Genomic DNA, 21,818 nt, shown 5'->3' with positions numbered 1-21,818 from the left:
TTTCACTTGTGGAAATAAAGCAGCACATGCAGTGTGAATTAGAGGGGAATGGAGGTAAAAATCAGGCAGCATTACTCTACTGCTCTGTAATTCTTTTTGACAGCTTCTACTTGCCCAGGAGATTTTCTGACTGTAATGTGGAAGAGTACCATGATTTCCTCAACAGCGGAGGTGGTGCCTGTCTCTTCAACAAACCCTCAAAGGTAAACCCATTTCAGTACTGTCTGCATTTACTTTTCTTAGCGCATGTCATTTTGAAGTTACACCTCACTAGGCCCACTTATAATCTGTATCCACAAAACGGTCTAGAAAGCTCCACAGATTTCTGCAGAATCAGAATGCTCATCATGTAACAAGTCTTACACACCCCTGCCCCTTGCATCTTCGTTTAACAAATATTTTAGCTAGTTTGATTATGCTTTCACTTACCAATAATGTAATACTCTCATATTTCACCTTTGTTTCAGTCCATTCTGCAAATGTTACCCCACAATCAGTGCAGAAAATATGAAAAAAGTGTGCAGATTCCATATGGGCCTGTCCATCACCTCTTTTTCTCAATTTAATTTCAATTTTGGCATGCTATATTGGCACAACAAAAACTGTAGATTTGTATTACCAAAGCATTTGCAACATACAATGAAGTGCAAATGAAGTAAAATATGTAAAATATAAAAGTATAATAACAAATGGAGTATAAACAAACCAGTGAAATTAGTGCAAATTGAGTGAAGTAATAATGAATAAAAATGAAGAAAAGAAAAAACAACTTAACAGTGGTCTCTTTCTCTTTTTGCTCTGTAGCTCTTGGATCCTCCAGAGTGTGGTAATGGTTTTGTGGAGGCAGGGGAGGAGTGTGACTGTGGAAACCCAGCTGTGAGTGATCTTACATCAATACCATGATCACATTACTCTGATTCTTCTTACATAATCTATTTATTTCTCTCTGTCTTTCTGCAGGAGTGTGCTAGAGAAGGAGAGGACTGCTGTAAGAAATGCATGTTGACTGAGGGAGCCAAATGCAGTGATGGTCTTTGCTGTAAGAACTGCCAGGTAGGCGATGAGCGATAAAATACAATTTGGCAGTCTCCTTTTTTGTGTGTGTGTCTGGTTTTTAATGACCATTGTGCTGTCTTTGTAGCTGGAGTTTATGGGTGTCCTCTGTCGTGAGGCCGTCAATGACTGTGACATACCTGAAATGTGCACTGGGAACTCAAGCCAGGTGAGGGTGCTGTCACATCCCTGATACATTCCACAGCAGTTACATTTATTCACTAAGGAAAGGTCTATCCCAGACATTTTGGTGTTCAGAATGGAATACTATTGTACTGCTTACCGTACAGTATACACTGCACTGCTTACTGTTTATTTTAAATAGTATGTGAGAAAGTAAGTTGTATACAACAATAAATATTTCAAAAAGTAGTTGTGACATGGCCCCACATTCTTTAAAAAAAAATAGAAAGTAATATGCTATTCTGTACATACTACATACCCTTTTGCTTTCCTGAAGTGAAGAATCTCTAAATGAAACACTTTGTGTAACATTTGAAGTTAAACACTGAATGTCTTTATTACAGTGTCCTCCAAACCTACACAAGATGGATGGATACACCTGTGAGAAAGACCAGGTTAGTTTTTATGTATCAAATATAAATTGATACACATTTTAATTGAAACACAGTCACAATTATGTTGCAACATGTAGAATGTTACACCTTCATTATTCTGTTTTCTTTCTTTATGTCAATGTGATCTCTATGTCTTAATTTCATCTTATTTAAGGGGCGGTGTTTCAATGGCAGGTGTAAAACCAAGGACAGGCAGTGCAAGTACCTATGGGGAGAGAGTGAGTGACATCACTTCCTCCTTTTAGAATTTTTTGTTTTTGTTTTTAGGGTTCTGTTAATGTTTTGTGGTTCTGTGGTTCTTTAAAGAAGCAACATCGGCTGATAAGTTCTGCTATGAGAAACTCAACATTGAGGGCACAGAGAAGGGCAACTGCGGACGTGACAAAGACACCTGGATTCAGTGCAAAAAACAGTACGTTTGATATAGGATTTGCAGACTTTTTGGCCAATACATTTCTTTTTTTTTTTCCAGTGGTTCACGATTACCGGATAATAATTTTTAAAAATTATTTTATAACATTTCTAGCCAATTTACAATATGAATTTCCATTACTTTTCCATGACTTAAAGGGATAGTTCACCCAAAAATGACAATTCTTTCATCATTAACACCCTCATGCCATCCCAGATGTGTATGACTTTCTTTCTTCTTCTGAACACAAACAAAGATTTTTAGAAGAATATTTTAGCTCTTTTGGTCCATACAATGCAAGTAAATTGTGACGATACATTTGAAGCTCCTCTTTTTTTACCTTAAATCTCCACTTTCACTTTTAAAATGTGAATGAATGTGAAAGTGGAGATTTCAAGTAAAAAATTACTTAAATATTGATCTGTTTCTCACCCACATCTATCATATCACTTCTGAAAACATGTATTTGACCACTGGAGTCTTATAGATCACTTTTATGTGGCCTTTATGTGATTTTTGGAGCTTCAAAGGTCTGTTCACCAGATATTAAAGTACTGTATGTATTTGTGTGTTTTCAGGGATGTACACTGTGGATATCTGCTGTGCTCTAACATTTCTCCAGCCCCTAGACTAGGAGAGTTACAGGGAGGTTTGACCTCTTTCTCTGTGGCTCAGCACAGCGCCTCAATGGACTGCAGGTACACATACAAACACAAACATCTTTATTTTGTTATTTATGTTTAGCTTGTCAAAATTCCTAAAGTAAGTGTGAATGTTTCAGTGGAGGACATGTGCTGATTGATGGAGACTCTGATCTGGGTTACGTGGAGGACGGAACTGCATGTGGAACAGATCGGATCTGTTTCAACCACAAATGCCTCCCAGTGCAAGAATTCAACTTCAGCACGTGTCCCGGCACTAATGACAGGGTGATCTGCTCAGGACATGGGGTGAGAGAATGTGTTTGTATATGTGTGTGTGTGTGTGTGTGAACCTAAACATGTATGTCTTTGGATTGTTGTGAAGGTAAGCGGTCTTTGGATCATCAGTGTTAAGGAGTAACTAACTAATCAATGCTAACTTAACTACATTTTTCAATAGTGTGACAGTAGCTCATCTGTTTATAAAATAGTGTAGATTTGCTAGTAACAAGTTACATTTTGATAGTGGTGTAGTGTTAGAAAACCACATCCTTTCCTCTCACTTGAGTTGGGAAGTGCAATTCATTTGAGCAAATTGATCCATTCGGATGCTTTTTGTAAAGATATGGTGTACTGATCCTGCAAAGAAATCCCTGCTTAAATTCTGCCATTCATAATTATGTTTTATATAGCCTAAATTATGGTGTATTCTGTTTTTTGTTTTTTTTTAGTATTTAGTATTTAAGTAGTAATTTATCTGTTCAGTTTAATGCTGTCATCCTAATTGAGATGCATTTGTTTGCCAGATAAATTATTTAGAATGAAATAAAATTCAATAATATTGTCTGATCTTGTGTATGTGTTGTAGGTGTGCAGTAACGAGCTCAGGTGTGTGTGTGACCTGGGCTGGGCAGGTGAAGACTGCAATTCCACCTCTCCTTTGAGTTACCTGCTGGTGCGACCCACAGCCAAAACATCAGGTAGGCCAAAGTCTCACTGTCCCTCACTCTGCACTTTCAAGAGGATCCTCAGAAACATAATTCCACAATCACATTTCCACAACCCTGAGATCCTCTAACATGACACTTTACCAAACCATTTTATGACATGAATCCAGAGGCATCGGACATGGCAGTTGTGTGCAAATGTTCTCAAGCTCAGAGTTTTCATCGCCTCACACAGAGCTGCATGGATCACAAGAGGTTTTCTTGGTTATTCAGTAAAATAATTTCCTGTTTTATTGTTGAAATAATGGAATGATTGTTCCTGAGAGTAAAAAAATCAGCCTCTTAAAGAGATAGTTCACACACAAAATTACAATTCTGTCATCATTTATTCACCCTCATGTTTTTCCAGACCCGTATGACTTATTTTCTTCCGTGGAACACAGAAGGAGATTGTGGCAGACAAGCCTCTCGTTCATCGGGAAAGGAGGAAGCAGGAACCGGATTAACAATCAAAAAGACTTTAATTCAACATAACACTAAACTGAATCATAACAAAAGCGCACACACACAAAACACTGTTGCATGCGTCTCTCTCTCTCTCTCTGGCGTCCCCGGCTCCTCCTTTTATCTCTCTCCCGCTGATTGGGCAACTCACCACCGGGCGTGAATCCTCTCAGCCCTCCTCCTCATCACAGAGATGTTAGACAGAATGAAAGCCTCAGTCACCATTCACTTTCATTGTATGGAAAAAAAGATGCAATGAAAGTGAATGGTGACTGAAGTTCACATTCTGCCTAACATCTCCGTTTGTGTCGCACGCAAGAAAGAAAGTCATACCGGTTTGAAACAACATGAGGGGGAGAAAATGATGACAGAACTTTTATTTTTGGGTGAACTATAACTTTTAAGAGCAACTAAAATATAAATATTGAGATATGTGTCGAATACTGGCGAAAGGGTGAAAAATATTGAGATATAAAAAATTTAGCTATGTCGCCTAGCCCTATTTCTCATCAGTGTGTTACGTTTCTTTTCTGTTATCATATTCATGCTCAACGGTTCACCCACACACACACATTTCACATGCTTTTAATTGGTCTTTTTATTTTTCTGTTTCATGGTTTTTATTTTTACGCATTCGTTCTTTAGTGGACAGGCTCATGTGCTCATTTGCTGGAGTGACAGTGAGTTTAGATTTGAGTTGTTGTTTGTTGTTGTTTGTTTCTTCTTTCTTTCCATCTGTCATTCTGTGTTCTCACTCACCCAATCATTCCTTTGAGTTTCTGTCTGAATGAAAGCTAACAGCCTGTTTATCTGCTGTGCTGTGTTGTTAAAAACCCATCATATGCCTCCCTGTTTTATGGATTTGATTTGTAGGAATGCATTTAGAATAAATCCTCTGTGGACAGAAAGATTTATAAATCTTTATCAAATTCTTTTTTTTAATTTTCTGTCTATATCTGTTTGTTTTTTTATCTGAGATTTGGGCATGTGGTCAACTTGACAAACCAAACAAAAGCTTGTAGATTTCATTTTTGTTTACATCCAGATTAGTTTCAGTTTGTCCAGTTGATCGCAGGTCAGTGTTAACAGTTGCCATGGCTACAGATTTATCGCTTTATCCATCTGACAGGCATTATGAGTACTAACATCATCATCGGGGCCGTTACGGGCTCTATCCTGGTCCTCGCACTAATTCTAGGCATTTCCGCATGGGGATACAAGTAAGTCACATTATCACAGATGCCTCAGTAGCTGTAAAGATAACTTTAAATTGAATTTTACATAAACATGTGATTACAAAAGGCATTATACACTCGCTGAGCACTTTATTAGGAACACCTGTACACCTACTTATTCATGCGATTATCTAATCAGCCAATCGTTTGGCAGCAGTGCAATGCATAAAATCACGCAGATACGGGTCAGGAGCTTTAGTTAATGTTCACATCAATTATCAGAATGAGGAAAAATTTGATCTCACTGATTTCAGTCGTGGCATGATTGTTGGTGCAAGACGGGCTGGTTTGAGTATTTCTGTAACTGTTGATCTCCTGGAATTTTCACACACAACAGTCTCTAGAGTTCACTCAGAATGGTGCCAAAAACAAAAAACATAAAGTGAGCAGCAGTTCTGTGGACGGAAATGCCTTGTTGATGAAAGAGGTCACTGGAGAATGGCCTGGGCAGCATTTCCCAAAAGCATCGAAATCCTATGTAGATCGTAGAAACCATTGCCGCCAACAGTCTCTATGATCAGTTTAAGCTTGCAATGCTTTTAGGAAACACTGCCCAGATTTGTTTGAGCTGACAGAAAGGCTACGGTAACTCAGATATGTACTCTGTATAATTGTAGTAAGCAGAATAGCAACTCAGAATGCACAACACATCGAACCTTGAGGCTGATGGGCTATAACAGCAGAAGACTGCTTTATTGGTACCATAGTGTTCCTAATAAAGTGCTCAGTGAGTGTATGATTTTCACTCAGTTTTTTACAGTATGTTTTTCAGTAATCGTGTTTCTTTCTTTTCTCCCCATGAAGGAGCTACAGACAGCGTCAGTATGTTGAATCTGACGTACACAGAAGATTCTGTCGGTTTGTCCACCTTTCTCTTTATTTTATGAGTGTTTTTGTTGTGTATTTTAGACATTTGTTTTTATAGGGATTGGACATTTTTAATTAGTTAAAGCAAGCTTTACTAACACTATTGCTTGTACTTCAGGTCAAAGGATCAGGGATTTGAATGAACCATAAGTGTTAAACTTCAGCACGCAAATGATCCTGCATTGATTGTGCTTTTCTAAACGATCAGACTTATACTTTTCACTTGGAAGATGATAATATAAGAGAGAAAAAAATCCCATAGACTTTAAAAACTCCCTAAAAAACAATCATAACACCTGCTAGTGCCAGTCAAATTTCCTTGAGATTATGTAAGAATCTACTGTAGTTGACCTTAACATTTAAATTTTTTTGTGTAGCAGATGCTTTTATCCAAAGCGACTTAATATATAAGGACTTTTCACAGTGTTCTATTCATGTAAACAGTAATCATGTCAAAGCTATAGTGAAATGTGTAATGGATATCAACGATTCTCGGCCTGTATTTTCCAGGCAAATGCCACCGGGTGATTATGTGAAGAAGCCAGGAGATGCTGATTCTCTCTACAGTGACATGCCGCAAGGCGTGAGCTCCAACTCCGGCAGCAGCTCCAAGAAGAGGTCTGCTTACCTGTCTCACCTCCAGATCAACACTCGCTCTTTCACCCCATCTATCCCCTCCATCAGCCAAAACATCTCTCTGTTCGGCTTCAGGTTTGCTTCATCTCCATCTTCATCCTCATCGCTTTGCCTGCTTTGCTAACAAACACACAATACGTAGTATCACCCCATATGTTGCTCTTTTAGAGCTCAGGAGACTCTAAAAGAGCAACATATGGAGTTTCTAATTGTCACATTATAATATCAGCATTGTCTCAAATGTGTCTCATATAGAAATAAAAATAGAAATAAATAAGACAATTGTTGGCATACAGTAGGAATATAGAGCAATAAAATGAATGTTTGTAGCATGCCCAGATAATTTAGTCTTGGGAGAATTTAATTAGAAATGTTCATATTTAAATGTAATATTTTTGGTAGATTGATTATGATTATGGTTCACAGTTTATGCTTTGGACACTTACAGTAGCTGCATTTTTAAAAGCATGGCATAATTTTCATAAAATGAAGTGTACTGTTTATTTTGCAAGAAGTCAGTGTTATTTAAAACATACAGGTTTTTATTGCTTCCTTGATGTATTCTTTCCTGTGGGTTTGTACTATTTGCTTAAAATGGTATAACTTTCTTTTTGTCTCTCTTGTGACTGTAAAATTCTCATCAGGCTGTTGTATCATTAATACTGGGGCAGTAAGTAAGTCAGTGTCTTCCTGGTGCATGATCTCATGCTCATCCCAGTGTTTTTGTTCTGCTCATCACAGTGATGTGACATCTGTCAGTCATTCATTTTCCTCATGAAGAGCACTTAATCTCTGTGAGTGTATGAAATGAGCTTAAATGAGGACTGTTTCTCTGTTTTTTGGTCTGAAGATCTAATGGCATGTCGCACTCTTGGAGTGAAAGAATCCCGGATGCCAAGCACATCTCTGACGTCTGTGAAAACGGACGACCCAGGAGCAACTCGTGGCAAGGTAACACGCCCATAAATGAAACCGCTCTAATGTAGCATTTACCCTGTCAACCAATTACGATTTTTTCCTAGACATCTGACACTGATCAGATCTTGTTGCATGATTGTAAACAGCAAAACACTTATTACAATCCGATGAGTATCTGACATCTGGTCACAATCGGCTATGTCCAAAGTGAATGCAAACAGATGGACAAAAAGGCCTTGCAGTGTAAAAGCAGCCATAGTATCTTAGTGTACAGTACATATCACATGTTCTTCTCCTCTATTACTGCAGGAAACATCACAGGTACCCGTAAGAAGCTCAAGGGAAAGAAGTTCCGTCCACGTTCCAACTCCACAGAGTAAGAGATGTAGTGTTGCCATAGTGATGACATCATGACATAATATAATTTTTACCACACAACAGCTGAGGCAGAAACACACGGCGTGGACGTTTGACTTTGCATGGTGTCTTAACTCTGCAAAATGTATCAGTACAACAGCGTGTAGAAGTCAAAGCAAAACCATTTTAAAACTTGACGTTTATCTGTGTGTTTGGGGTAAATGTTGGTTTGTTTTAGGTGTGCATTGATGTGTGCATTTGTTTAATCTCTGGAACGAACAGCACGCTGGAAATTACCTGCACGTCTTTCATTATCTGTACAAACGCAACACTCTGATTTCAGCTTGACGCATGTTTTTGCAGATGAATTCACGCATGTGACTAGCTGATAGCAACGAAAGCAGAAACAACATGCAGCTATTCAAATACTACACATTTATCTTTTAATGTTCATTAGAATATTAAATTAAAATTAGAATATATTACAAATATTCTGAAAGTTCAAGCACATCAGTAAACTGCATCACATGTCTAAGTGCTTTAAATGTTGAAAAGGTTCGGAAGGTTCTTCGGAAACGCTGGACAATTTCAGATACCTTTTAAAGGAATTGTTCAAACAAAAATATAATTTCTGTCAACATTTTCTCACCAACAATTCAATCCAACCCCGAATGACTTTCTTGCTTTGGTGGAACACAAAAGACGATATTTTGAAGATTGTTTAGTTTCTCTTTTCCATACAATGAAAGCTTGTAGTGACCACAGCTTTCAAGCTCCAGAAAATAAAAAAGCACCATAAATGCAGTCCATAAGATTCATGTGTTGTATTCCGAGTCTTCTGAAGCCATGCAATAGTTTTGTGTGAGGAACAGACCAAAGTTTAAGGTGTTGGATGGGAAGATTTTCAGCGAATACTGATTAAAATTTTACTCTCTTCCTCACACAAAACTATCAAATGTCTTCAGAAGACTTGGATATAGCACATGAATTGAATTAACTGCTTTTATGGTGATTTTCTGTCATTTTTAAAGCTTGGCAGCCCCATCCCTATTCACCATTGTTGTTTGAAAATTCTACTACACATCTCTTTTTGTATTCCATGGAAGAAAGAAAATTATTCAGGTTTGGAACATCATGAGGATGAATAAATGATTTTCTTTTTGGGTGCAGTAACCCTTAAAATGAAGACAGGTCCACTGGATGCTAATGTTACAGCAGCTTTAAATTATTTAGTAAATGATTGTCTATATTCTTTTTTCCTGCACCCCTACAAAATCAAAAAAGCTTCACAATATCTGTGTGCGAGCTGTAGTCTGACCTGCTGTCTGATCTCTCAACTGCATCTTGGACCGTAATGAATGTCACTGTTGCTGCTGTCTTTTACAAGCTCCTTTCCTTTCTCCTATCTCTTCTTTTCTTTCTCTACTCCCCCCTTTAACTCTCTATCTTTCTCTCTCTTTCATCATCGCTCCTTCCCCATCCTCCTGCAGGTATTTAACCCACTGCATTAAATCAGAGTATTATGTAACAAAATGGGTAGAAGATGTTAATAAAAACACTGAAGGACCTTATATTAGGTACGACATTAGACTGCATTATATGTGTACTAAACATTTATTTCAATGTGTTTCTTTTTTATCTTCTAAACTTATACTATTCCATTCCAAAGTGTCATCAACAGATACACTGGAAACTAAACAGCTATGTTGAATATTAGATAATATTTTTAAAAAGTAGTGCGCTTGCATGAACATTTTACAGGTTAATACCAGAATGCTGTAATAATGAACCATACTGTAAATGTTTGTCCTTAGAAATCTGCCATTCATACTTCACAATACAGTCTTGTAACTGAACGCTTGTCTTTAAAGGAGACAGAAAGCATTTGATAATCGATATATCATTTGATATAAACATCTGTAACTATGAGATTATCAGCAAGTATCTAGGAATGCTTTTCATTTGAATTTCATACATTGTGAATATCACAAAACCTTTCACCCAAAAATTAAAAGAATGAAATAATAATTATTTTTATTTTCTTTTTGCCACACACACACACACACACACACACACACACACACACACACACACACACACACACACACACACACACACATATGTTGGTGCAGCTATCATTATGAGGACTCTCCATAGATATAATGATTTTTATACTGTACAAACTATAGATTCTATCCCCTAACCCTAACCTTCACAAAAAACTTTCTGCATTTTTAAATTTTCAATAAAATATCATTTAGTATGTTTTTTTAAGCGATTTGAATTATGGGGACACTAGAAATGTCCTCATAAACCACATTTATAGCATAATACCCTTGTAATTACCAGTTTATAACCTAAAAAAAAGTCCTCGTAAACTACTTAAACCTGCCCACACACACAAACACACACATACACACACAAATCAAGCCTATTTTTAGGACCTTTAAGATTTTTTGCATTGTACCCTTACCAAATTCTCACTATCACAATGCTATATATACTATATACAGTATATATCACATTAATAAGAATAACTATTAAGAATAATTGAAATTACTGGAAAAATTCTGTACAATAAATGTCCAGACATATTTTGGTAATGACAATTTGTGGGAGAAATGTGCTTAATTGTTATGAAAGTAATGTCACAAAGCAAACAATCTTAATGGTTCCAAATAGACTTAATTTTCTTTGTGGAAAATATCATTTCTTATTATTTTCTTTTAATTTTGAGGTGAAAACTTGGACATGTTTTCATTAGATTCACCCTGGTGCTCTGTGTAGTTATTGTATTTGTATATCTGTGTCTGTACATCAAAAGTCCAAAACAACCACCACTGATTGTAGCCGAAATATGTCATTGTATTTGAATTTTTATTTGTATTCCTTTATTTTTAGCTGTCCCTCTCACATGCAGTGTGTTTTCTCTGCATGCCAGCTGCAGCTTAACCTGTGTGTGTGCCGCTTGACATTTCCGTACTCTATGATGTCATCATCATACGGCTGCCGTATTCTCTGTTCTCACAGACACATATGTATGTCCTGATCACCTCATCATGTCCGCCATGTTTGTAAACCCACATGACGATGGGGATGTTTGCTTGTTAAATGTGCCAAAAGCACTACATTGTGCTCACGGTATCTGCCCAGCCTCACTCCTGTGAAAAAAGACAGTGGGTATTTTTTGGCAAGGACTGATGAAGTCAGTGATTTTGGATATTTGGTTGAATGCTTGCAGTAGAAACCCTCCCTCTGACCTCCTAAAGGGGTCAAAGGTGACAACTCCATACTTGCTTTGACCTTTGGCGCTGTTATCCAGTTTAGGCACATCATTTCTAATATGGCATCTCTCTGATCCCTCAGGACGCTGTCACCGGCCAAATCGCCCACTTCTTCAACGGGCTCCATTGCCTCTAGCCGGAGATACCCCTACCCCATGCCTCCACTCCCAGATGAGGAGAGGAAGGCCAACAGACAAAGTGCCAGGGTAAGTCTTACAATAGGTTAGTGACAGGAATTTCAAGTCATTTTATTGTCATTCAGCACTAACACAGGTTTCCATAATAGGACAATTTAGACAACAAGTACATTTCATCAGAAGTTATGATTATCTATTTTGTTTCTCAAGGGGAGGTCACATCATCTTAAAGTTAAAGTTTGATGAACTCTAGTCTCAGCCTCAAGGCTGGATTACACTATATGACTTACGACCGATTTTCTGTTGAGATGAGTCGGTACTATGGTGGTATTGGGGGAATTAACTTAAAAGTTGCACCACTTTTGCGAGTGGTATTTCATCACATATACTTATTCACTAACCACATGAAATCTATTTTAGCAGGCGCAATCAGTGCTGAAATTGCACTGCGCCTTGATTTAAATGAAGTAATTGTCAATCCTTTCCATGCAAACATGCCATCTTTCTATGTAAATAAGGCTCCTTGTAAATTGCGCTTCATTCACAAAAAATTGTCCGCCGCAATTTAGATCACGCTATTACTGCCAAATGAAACCAGATGGTAAAGCCAGTTTTGTTTAAAAGGGATGTTTGTGTACATTTTCTTTCGATTATATCATTATATTTCATAGATTCAATGCCATTGACTTTGGCAGCTTTGACAAATCTAATCAAAGTGTTAGTAGTTCTTCCTCAGAGGTGCTCGTTAGCAGCCTGGTAACTTTTTAACAAAACTTAAATTCCCTTGAAACTTCTTTTTCTTAGTGATAATGTTTAGTGTTTTAACTAAATTAAAACAAATGGGAGAAAAACTAATAATCACCTTTTCATTGTCCATAGCACATTTTGATATAATTACATATTTTATTACTATTAATTTAAGAAATGATGGCAATTTCTAAAACTCCAATACAGCACATAAGATGTAGGCCTAATTTCTTATTTCCTGCTTTGTAATTACAAAACATTAATGGGTGAATTCACTAAACAGTTGCGGCACTTTAGTGCATTTTATTTCAGCACAAAACCCTGCATTTTATTTACGAACCACCTGCAGTCTGGTTTAAGCAGGCGCTATCAGCTCAGAATTTGTGCTGCATCTTGAGTGTTTAAATGAAGTCATTTTCATTCCTTTCCATGCAAAGACGCCTAATTGCTATGTAAAACAGGCTCATTATAGATTGCGCATCAGTCACAAAAATTGGCTGGTGCAGTTGACAGCGCACTATTACCACCAGATGAAAGCAGGCAGTAAAATTAATTTTATTTAAAAGAGATGTTTGTGTAAATTTTTAATCGATCAAATCAGCAGTAATTTATCAAATAATGATCAAATGACGGATAATTCCGTTAGTGAATCAGGCGTTAAACCAGCGCAGACAGTGCGTGCAAATAACCTGCGCTTTTACTAGCCGCAATTGATTCTTAGTGAATTCTCCCCTAATTCTTTGATTGGTAAGAAATGTTTTTATTTAACATATTCACAGTAATGGTTTATAAACATAAAACCCTTATCGATCGACCACTAATATAAATAAGTATATTACAGGAACGCATCCCACTGTGTTGTCCTGAATCTTTGAAAAATGCTGAATCTGAGTCAAAAGCTCACCACTCTTAAAAACTCGCCCTCTTGAAGTGAACCATCCAGATATTCAAAAAACAATCGGGGCACAAAAGAATATCTCGTGTTTTAAGTGATCACCTCTCAGTTTCTGCCATTCTCTTTTTTGTGTGCAGTAGGCTACATCAAGTTGTGGTTCACGGATCTTAAGCATGGCCATAAACTTTAACTTGACCCTGAAAGTGCATCCATGGCCAGGTGCTAAAGTTTGAGCGCTCGAGATCTCGCAACAGCAAAGTCAATAAGACTCACTATACATGTTCTTTGTTGCAATGCTCTTAATATGCATCTTTTGTGAATTTTCCAAGCACCAGAGATTAAACTAAACTATTAAAACTGCTGCACTGCACAGCTTTTGTTTTGCAGTCCGTTCGTTCATCTAGGGTGGGCAAAAGACTTTATACATATTACAGTTTCATTTTCGGTTAATGCGTGATTTTCTGTAAAGCTGCTTTGAAACGATGTGTGTTGTGAAAAGCACTATACAAATAAAAATGACTTGACCCTAGCCCAACCGTAGACACTGCCCCACTAGTATTCCATCTAGTTGCAAGATATCAAACATGCTTGCTATTTTTGTGCCAACTATTCATGATTACAGAGGAAATCTTGAAGTGTATGATGCTCCATGACTTAAAAATTAATACATACGATGAGAAGCCACTGGATATCATGTGTGCAGGGCCACAAACTTAAACAATTGGAGAATAAGCACTCAAGTTGAGTTGAACTTTTAATGACATTCACCTCCAACTAGCGTTGCAGTCTCTAGAGACCATACTGCCCACGTCTTCCCATCCAAGAACTCTCCCAAATGGGCTATGCCTGTTTCTTTTCTGATTTGGAACACAGAGTAGCAGTAACAACAATAGTAGCCTTTCCCATACCCATGTTTGTTTACATCTGTTATGCGGCTCCTAGAACAGGAGTTCGTGTTTGTGATCAGTTTGTGATCAGATCGGATCGACTTGACAGCTGGGTAGTGTTTGATCCACATTTGCTTGGTGTGTGATGCCCAGTTTTTGTCTGTAGTGAATTTCCAAAGTTGGTAAGTTTGTGATGCCTAGTATTTAAAAATCTGTTCCGATTTTAAAAGTTGTGTTGTGTAATCCAGCCTTCAGATGACACTTCAGTCTATTATTGTGGTATAATCTATTTCAGATAAAACCTGCCCCAAAATGGCAAAACAAAACGAGTTGGCTGGTTGCTTTTCATATCAGTCAGACTTTCTGTCTAAGTGGGCAGTTTTTGGGCAGAATAAGCTGCAATGTAGACCATGTATGTTTTAACATTTTGAATGTATTGTTTTAGTCAGAATCTAGTGTGACTGCCTCTTTAGATGATTAAGCAAAGCTGTTTTGTTATATAACATATTTACTAGCATGTATTATAGCATATGTTCATGTTATTTATTTCAGCTGTGGGAAACATCAATATAAAAGACCTCCTCAAAACTGGTCTGCAAAACTCAGTAAGGATTTTCATCTGCTTTTGTACGAATGAGAAAATAAAACCAAAAAGAAAATACAAAATTAAAATGGAGAAACAGAAAAAAAGGGACGAGTAAGGGGAAGAGTTGGGCATGGTCTCCTCTGATGTCTGTTCAGCGTTAGTATTGTGGAGCCATCTCACCTTGGATGCTGAGGAGCACAGTATCAGATTCCCATTCCTGCTGTCATTCTTAAACAAGACTCAGGAACATGACTTCATCACGAGACAAACCCGGAATGGCAGCCGTGCTGAACAGATACACAGACATCAAAAGCCACTCGTGCCCTCATTAAACCCCACCCTCTTGTGACCCTACACATGACCTTCCCCGCCTCAAAACACACATGCTGTCTTGTGATTGGTGCTGTAAATGCCCAGGTGCAAGAAGCTTGTATAGGAGAAGAAAGTAACTATTGTTTTGGAAGCACGCTGTCACTGTAGAACCTACTGCTGTATGCATGAGAAAACATGTTTATCAATTCCCTGTAGTGTAATGATGTAAAAATGTTTGAAGATCTTTCACTCAAGGGGGCCGCATGTATCGGAGGACAGCTCTGTAGGCTGGTAAGATTCATTCATGTTTTAAATGTCCCTCCAAGTTCTCATCACAGTTCATACAGTCAAACTTTCTCAGTGAATTTTGTACATAAGTCAAATAATGCAGAAGCACCAGTTGAAATGTGAGATTGTAGTATTTTTCTGTTTCATGTTTGGTTGTGGAGAGTGTGGCAAATCCCCTTAAGCCTAGCACACCTACTAGACAGAAGCTCATTGCCCTTTCCTGTTTTAGGTCCTGTTTTAAGTAAAATGCCAACCAAACACTCTTCTAGTGTGTGCACTTCCAACACGTTCCAGTTCAGATTTATTAGTCCCAGATGCTATGATAAAGCTAAAAAAAAAAAAGTTATTTTTCTCTTTTTATAACATTTTTCAAGAAACAAAAAACAAAAATAAACCACAACAAACAACACACAAACAAAAGAACAGATACTGTCAGCACAGCTTATAAATGCTACATGTATTTACATGACATAATAATACCATATAGAAATGATTGAATGAAAAACACTTTACAGTATTAAAAGAATATGTCTTATAGCTTGGTAAAATAATCACGAATAGATTCTGAAACCCTTAACCAGGCCTGCGCTGTTCTGGGCCTGGCTTTGTTAAGCTTGGCTGTAGAGCATTCCATATTAACTATGTATTGCATGTTCAGTAACCACAGTCTTGTTGTACCTGCATTAGTACCCCACCAAAGTTCAAATATTGTCTTCTTTGCTGCAGTAACAAAGAATCATTTTGTCCATTGATCCAAGATTCAAAGAAGAGTCATCATTCAGAAGACACAGGCAGGGATCCGGAATAATAGTAGACCCAATCAGTTCTTCTAGAGTACAACAAACTTGAGTCCAGAAATTATTTAAACTAAACATTCCCAAAACATATGATATACCGTGCCAACTGCAGCATTTTGGCATAAAGTACAGTTAGACCTGTATCGGCTGTACGGTGTAGCATAAGCTCTATGAATGGTTTTAATGGATAAGCGGGTGACTCCAATTTTGAGATGTTTTGCTTACGTTTGACCATACTGTATACCAATCAGGACATATGCCAACCTTTTGTAACTCCTTTTCTCAAACAATCTCTATTGGCAGACGTTTGCATTGTGCTTCTGAAAGGGAGTTGTACATTTTGGAAACCAGTCCTCTAGAACTTTTAACACGATCAAACCATGCCGACATAGGTGATGTTAGTGTTAGTGATGTGTTCCATGGAACTCCATATGCTTTCATGGCTAATCTCAATCTCAAATAAAGAAAAAAAGAGGAACCAGGGAGGTCAAACATAATCTGTAAATCATGAAATGAGTGTAATCCATCTTCGCTGAATATGTCTCCTAACGTATGAATTCCCTTGGAGACCCAGAGTGGAGATGTAAAAGGTTTATTCCCTGTCAGTATATTAGTATTATTCCACAACGGAGAAAGTTTATGAAATTTAGGTACATTTCCAAACATTTTTTCTGCCTTTCTCCACAAAATTGTTTGAAATATTACTGACCAATCGTCAGGTACGTACTGTCTCTGATAATTTTTACATTTACATTCAGTGAAGAAATGACTGCTAGCCCTGTATGTTAAAAAAAAAAATATTCTGGGTTCAATACAAGTTAAGCTCAATCAACATAATTTGTGGGATAATGTTAACAAAAAATAATATCGAATTGTTCCTCCTTAAAAAATAAATAAAAATAATATCAGTTACATGAAGTCAAAGAAATGTAAAGCTTAAAACTTGCGTATTATTATTATTATTATTCCAGGTTCAATACAAGTTAAACTCAATCTACAGCATTTGTGGCATAATATTGATTACCACCAAAATTAATTTCGATGCCATTTTTTGTTTTTTCCCCAATTTGGAATGGCCAATTCCTAATGTGCTTTTTAAGTCCTTGTGATCACGTAGTGATTTGCCTCAGTCTGGGTGGCAGAGGACAAATCCCAGTTGCCTCTGTGTCATCAACCTGCGCATCTTATCACGTGGCTTGTTGAGCGGACATAGCACGTGTGGAGGCTTCACACCATCCACTGTGGCATCCACGCTCAACTCACCACGTGCCCCACTGAGAACGAACCACATCATAGCAATCACAAGGAGGTTACCCCATGTGACTCTACCCTCTCTAGCAACCAGGCCAATTTGTTTGCTTAGGAGACCTGGCTGGAGACACTCTGGGATTCGAACTAGTGAACTCCAGGGGTGGTAGCCAGCGTCTTTACCACTGAGCTACCCAGGCCCCTGCTCTTTCAAAAAGCAAAAATCTGGGTTACAGTGAGGCGCTTACAATGGAAGTGAATGGAGCCAATCCGTAAACGTTAAAATACTATTTCAAAAGTATAGACACAAGACATAAACAATATGCGTGTTAACATGATTTTGTGACAAAAACGCTTAATATTTTTGTATGTAAAGTTATAGCCAATTTTACAGCTTTGTTGCCATGACAATGTAATGTCAACAAACCCTAAAACGACTGTAAAAATGACTTTACAGCTCAAATAATACATGAGTTTTAACAGAAGAATTAATGTAAGTGCTTTTATAAAATTATAAGCTTAACATTTCTGCCTTTAAATCCTCCAAAAATTGGCCCCATTCATGTCCTTTGTAAGTGCCTCACTGGAATCCTGGTCCCGTATTCACAACAAATCTTAAGGCTAAAAGTAGCGCGAATAAATTGGGAATTTCATTCGTCAGCAGAATCCTTTATCAAACTTTATCTGCCCTCTCCAGACCGCACAGCGCCCGAAAATCAATAGTGTATAGTAGTTTTTTCTTGTGGATAAGCGCTCGCTGCAGAGAAAAAAGGGGGCATTCACGGGGAATCACCGCAATCGCATCAACACAGGATGAAGAAATGTTCATCAACCGAAAAATATCTATCTATCTATCTATCGTCTGGTCCAGTCCATCCGTCCACCATGTGCACTTCCGAGTGGGAAACTCGCATTTACGATCATTCCGATAGCATGTAAAGGCAGCATTACTTCCACAGAGAAAAATAAATGAAACAACGAACCATGAAAAATAAGTTTTGTATACTATGAGAGAAAGAAAACACTGGTGTTTAGAACGAGACAGGGGAAGCGTACACAGTATTACAGTTTTAACCAAATTTGTCCACTGATGTTTCTGTTGGATGTGTTGGATTGGAGGCTTGGTAAAATTTGATGCCTATATTGTAATAATTTGAAATTCTGTTCTCTATATGAGTAAAAGTCGTACATTTTCGTACGAGCCAAGTTGCTTTGAATACCTTACAGTTTTGCCATTTCGTACGAATTATTACAAGTTGTCATTAAACAACTTCAGGACCAGTCTTGGAGGAGAATGATCTCATAACTGATGCACCTTCAGTAGTTTGTGATTAGTTGCGTCAGGTTCACACCATAGCATTGACAGCGTGACAGAAAACAAGAAATGTTTTCACAGCGAAGAACTTCTGTCTTGTAAACGTGTATAAAGACTTAGTTTGTCTCTGTTTGTTTGAATGTTTAATTTCCCTCATGCTCACAGCCGAATGTAATTATTTCATTTGTTCATCATCACCTCACGTGATTTATAATTCTTTCGTAAGCATAAGGAATGTGATTTTAGCTGATTGTTTTGGTTACTTTGCTTATTGTGAAATATGCTGCCATTGTCATGGAAATGACGATGAATTTTTAGATTTCTGATAAAGAGAAACAATTTTGCATATACAATGTATAAAACTAACAATAATAACAAGAATTCATGAAAATTAAGTACAATTTGGTGAATAACAGAGGAAATAAATGGTTTGTCATGGATTACAGAAGACATGAAAACGCTGTATGCAAAAACTGAAATATTTTCTCAATTTAAACTATTCTTGCATAATTTACTGCATTCATCTCATAGCGACAATTACAGAATGGTTTTACAAGCGATTTACACAGAAATGTGTTTTGTTTATTTTTCATGATTGATGCCCATTACTTGGTAGATATATTTGCCCTTTGTTTACAGCTCGACACTCTTTTACACCAAGAAACTCTGCAGTATCCCTCATGAAAGTTGGTCACGTGACCATTCAGCCTTGAAAGATTACTTTTTTCGATCAGTATTGTATTGGTAATGCAGTTTTTATCTGTACATAGCCTGCTGTGCATTTGATCTGTCTGTACTGATTTTTTGCACTCTGCCTGTAGCCCACAACTAACGTCAGATAATATCGCCATGATGTATATGAAGTATTTTTAAGGTAACTTTGTAAAGTCTTTTCCTCCCTAGTATTATTACATGTACATATTTAATCCCAATGACAATTAAGTGCTTTAGAATAATAACTACTGCAATAGGTTTTTGTGCAAATTGAGATTTAGCTACAATTATTTTTATTGTTTCGTAAACAGGTCGCCTTTATACACCATGTGTGACACTGTTGTCCAGATTCTGTGTTTGTACCTGCAGTTTACATGCAGAAATGCATTCAATGCCAATGCCATGTCTTCAACAAACATTCAATTAACAATAATACAATTAAGTTTCTTTATTTAATACACAGCCATAATAACTGACCATCTGAAGCAATACTCTCTGCTCACTGTGACCCTAATCTGTCCATAAAAAAGCACACAACCTTTACGACTCGTACTGGAATAAAATCTCAGAAGGAGAGATGCTGTTTCAGTCAAACCCGAGTTTCATCCTGACGCCAGCTTTTGAATGTATTTAGGAAAATTAATATTTACGCTCACCAAACAGGCCCAGACCACTTACACTGAGATCACACACACATACTGAACCAACTTGCAAATATAGGACAGCGTTAACTGGAAGTAAATCATTTTCAACACTGATTAGTTTTTTTGTTTTGTTTTTTTTTTTTGCAGTTGAAATGTACATTTTGAGTCTTTTTAAATGCCTTATGCTAATTCAAAAGCTGTCACATGCTGTTTCTCTTCTGTTCGCATCTGATCATGTACACAGTGTTGGTATTCATAGATTCTTCATAGCTGTTTTGTTTTATTATGTGCTGTACATAGACTGACAATTAAAATGATAAAATGCTCTTTTTTTTCATACAGTATCCATTAAGTATTGTAATATATTTAAGATAAAGTAAAACTTTCATTCAAATGACGTCTTGTGTGTGTTGTGTACAAAAAAAAAAGGGTTTTAGTGCAAGTGTACAGTATTATTGGCTGATTACAACAAAGTTCTGACTCTAAATTCTGATCGGATGTTGCCACTGTTTAATATGAGGCCTTGCATAACAATGAGTTTACCACACTTAAGGTAGTTTTAGACATTCCGGTTTCGTATCTTGCCTAAAAACACCCCTTATTATGGTAAAATCATTGTAACGCATACCCTCGTGGCTTACTGTTTTATTAGAAAACATTCTTATTCTTTCTTTAAAGGTGCTTAATTTTCCCAAAATTATGGAGATATATATATATATATATATAAAAACATTGTGGTATTTTATTACATCAGCAGACATTAGGTCAGTAACAGCTACTCTGTATTAGAAAAGAACACAATTTTTTTTTTCTTTCATTTGTGCTTTTAGAGAAAGACAAATGGTATCAAACATGGTTTCACAGAACAACAGACAACTTTACAGCACAGTCCTGAATTCATCAAAAATGAAACTGGGCACATGAGCTTCTGCCACCTGAAAAAAAAAAAATATATATATATTTTTTTTCTCCATAGAATATTTGTCTTTAAAGAAAATGAATATTACATTATCTTAATATTTCCAACCTTTCTGGGCAGTTTAGTGTAACGCACATAGTCCTCCAGAAACATTAATGCTCCAACTACATCTGAAGGCATATCTGGAATTTTCTGGCTGTAGGGAAGAGACGAACACTGCTAAGCATTTCATATATATATATATATATGCAGTTGAAGTCAGAAATGTACATACACCGTAGCCAAATACATTTAAACTCAGTTTTTCACAATCCCTGACATATAATCGTAGAAAATATTCCCTGTCTTAGGTCACTTAGGATCACTACTTTATTTTAAGCATGTGAAATATCAGAATAATAGTAGAGAGAATGATTTATTTATTTTATTTCTTTCATCACATTCCCAGTGGGTCAGAAGTTTACATACACTTTGTTAGTATTTGGTAGCATTACCTTTAAATTGTTTAACTTGGGTAAGACGTTTTGGGTAGCCTTCCACAAGCTTCTCACAATAAGTTGCTGGAATTTTGGCCCATTCCTCCAGACAGAACTGGTGTAACTGAGTCAGGTTTGTAGGCCTCCTTGCTTGTACATGCTTTTTCTGTTCTGCCCACAAATTTCATTCAATTGGATTGAGGTCAGGGCTTTGTGATGACCACTCCAATACCTTGACTTTGTTGTCCTTAAGCCATTTTGCCACAACTTGAGGTATGCTTGGGGTCATTGTACATTTGGAACACCCATTTTTGACCAAGCTTTAACTTCCTGGCTGATGTCTTGAGATTTTGCTTCAATATATCCACATAATTTTCCTTCCTCATGATGCCATCTATTTTGTGAAGTGCACCAGTTCCTC

At 37.1% G+C, this 21,818-nt stretch overlaps 2 protein-coding genes across 5 annotated transcripts in view; one reads left to right on the top strand and one right to left on the bottom strand.

Moving 5' to 3' along the window:
* The window catches only part of LOC127454188 (disintegrin and metalloproteinase domain-containing protein 22-like), a 96,322-nt gene extending 75,926 nt beyond the window's left edge, over positions 1 to 20,396 (top strand). Inside the window, exons 15-32 of one of the 4 annotated variants that reach the window (XM_051721215.1) lie at positions 104 to 203; positions 805 to 876; positions 961 to 1,053; positions 1,142 to 1,222; positions 1,581 to 1,631; positions 1,786 to 1,849; positions 1,938 to 2,043; positions 2,622 to 2,741; positions 2,825 to 2,993; positions 3,553 to 3,664; positions 5,265 to 5,355; positions 6,175 to 6,228; positions 6,748 to 6,855; positions 7,724 to 7,824; positions 8,101 to 8,167; positions 9,639 to 9,725; positions 11,515 to 11,638; positions 14,651 to 20,396. In XM_051721215.1, the coding sequence (XP_051577175.1) occupies positions 104 to 203; positions 805 to 876; positions 961 to 1,053; positions 1,142 to 1,222; positions 1,581 to 1,631; positions 1,786 to 1,849; positions 1,938 to 2,043; positions 2,622 to 2,741; positions 2,825 to 2,993; positions 3,553 to 3,664; positions 5,265 to 5,355; positions 6,175 to 6,228; positions 6,748 to 6,855; positions 7,724 to 7,824; positions 8,101 to 8,167; positions 9,639 to 9,725; positions 11,515 to 11,638; positions 14,651 to 14,671 (1,621 nt within the window). In that variant the 3' untranslated portion in view covers positions 14,672 to 20,396. Of the gene's footprint in view, positions 1 to 103; positions 204 to 804; positions 877 to 960; positions 1,054 to 1,141; positions 1,223 to 1,580; positions 1,632 to 1,785; positions 1,850 to 1,937; positions 2,044 to 2,621; positions 2,742 to 2,824; positions 2,994 to 3,552; positions 3,665 to 5,264; positions 5,356 to 6,174; positions 6,229 to 6,747; positions 6,949 to 7,723; positions 7,825 to 8,100; positions 8,168 to 9,638; positions 9,726 to 11,514; positions 11,639 to 14,650 lie in introns of all 4 variants that reach the window. The other 3 variants (XM_051721212.1, XM_051721216.1, XM_051721213.1) reach the window with 3 other exon arrangements.
* The window catches only part of washc5 (WASH complex subunit 5), a 24,466-nt gene continuing 22,439 nt past the window's right edge, over positions 19,792 to 21,818 (bottom strand). The window contains exons 28-29 of the mRNA XM_051721201.1: positions 21,030 to 21,117; positions 19,792 to 20,937 (exon numbers count right to left, since the gene is read on the bottom strand). Of these exons, the coding sequence (XP_051577161.1) occupies positions 20,881 to 20,937; positions 21,030 to 21,117 (145 nt within the window). The 3' untranslated portion in view covers positions 19,792 to 20,880. The remainder of the gene's footprint in view (positions 20,938 to 21,029; positions 21,118 to 21,818) is intronic.

This window comes from Myxocyprinus asiaticus, chromosome 16 (assembly GCF_019703515.2).
Source record: "Myxocyprinus asiaticus isolate MX2 ecotype Aquarium Trade chromosome 16, UBuf_Myxa_2, whole genome shotgun sequence".
NCBI lineage: Eukaryota > Metazoa > Chordata > Actinopteri > Cypriniformes > Catostomidae > Myxocyprinus > Myxocyprinus asiaticus.
Note: the sequence above shows the minus strand (reverse complement) of the source record. Positions and strands in the feature narration are given on the sequence as shown.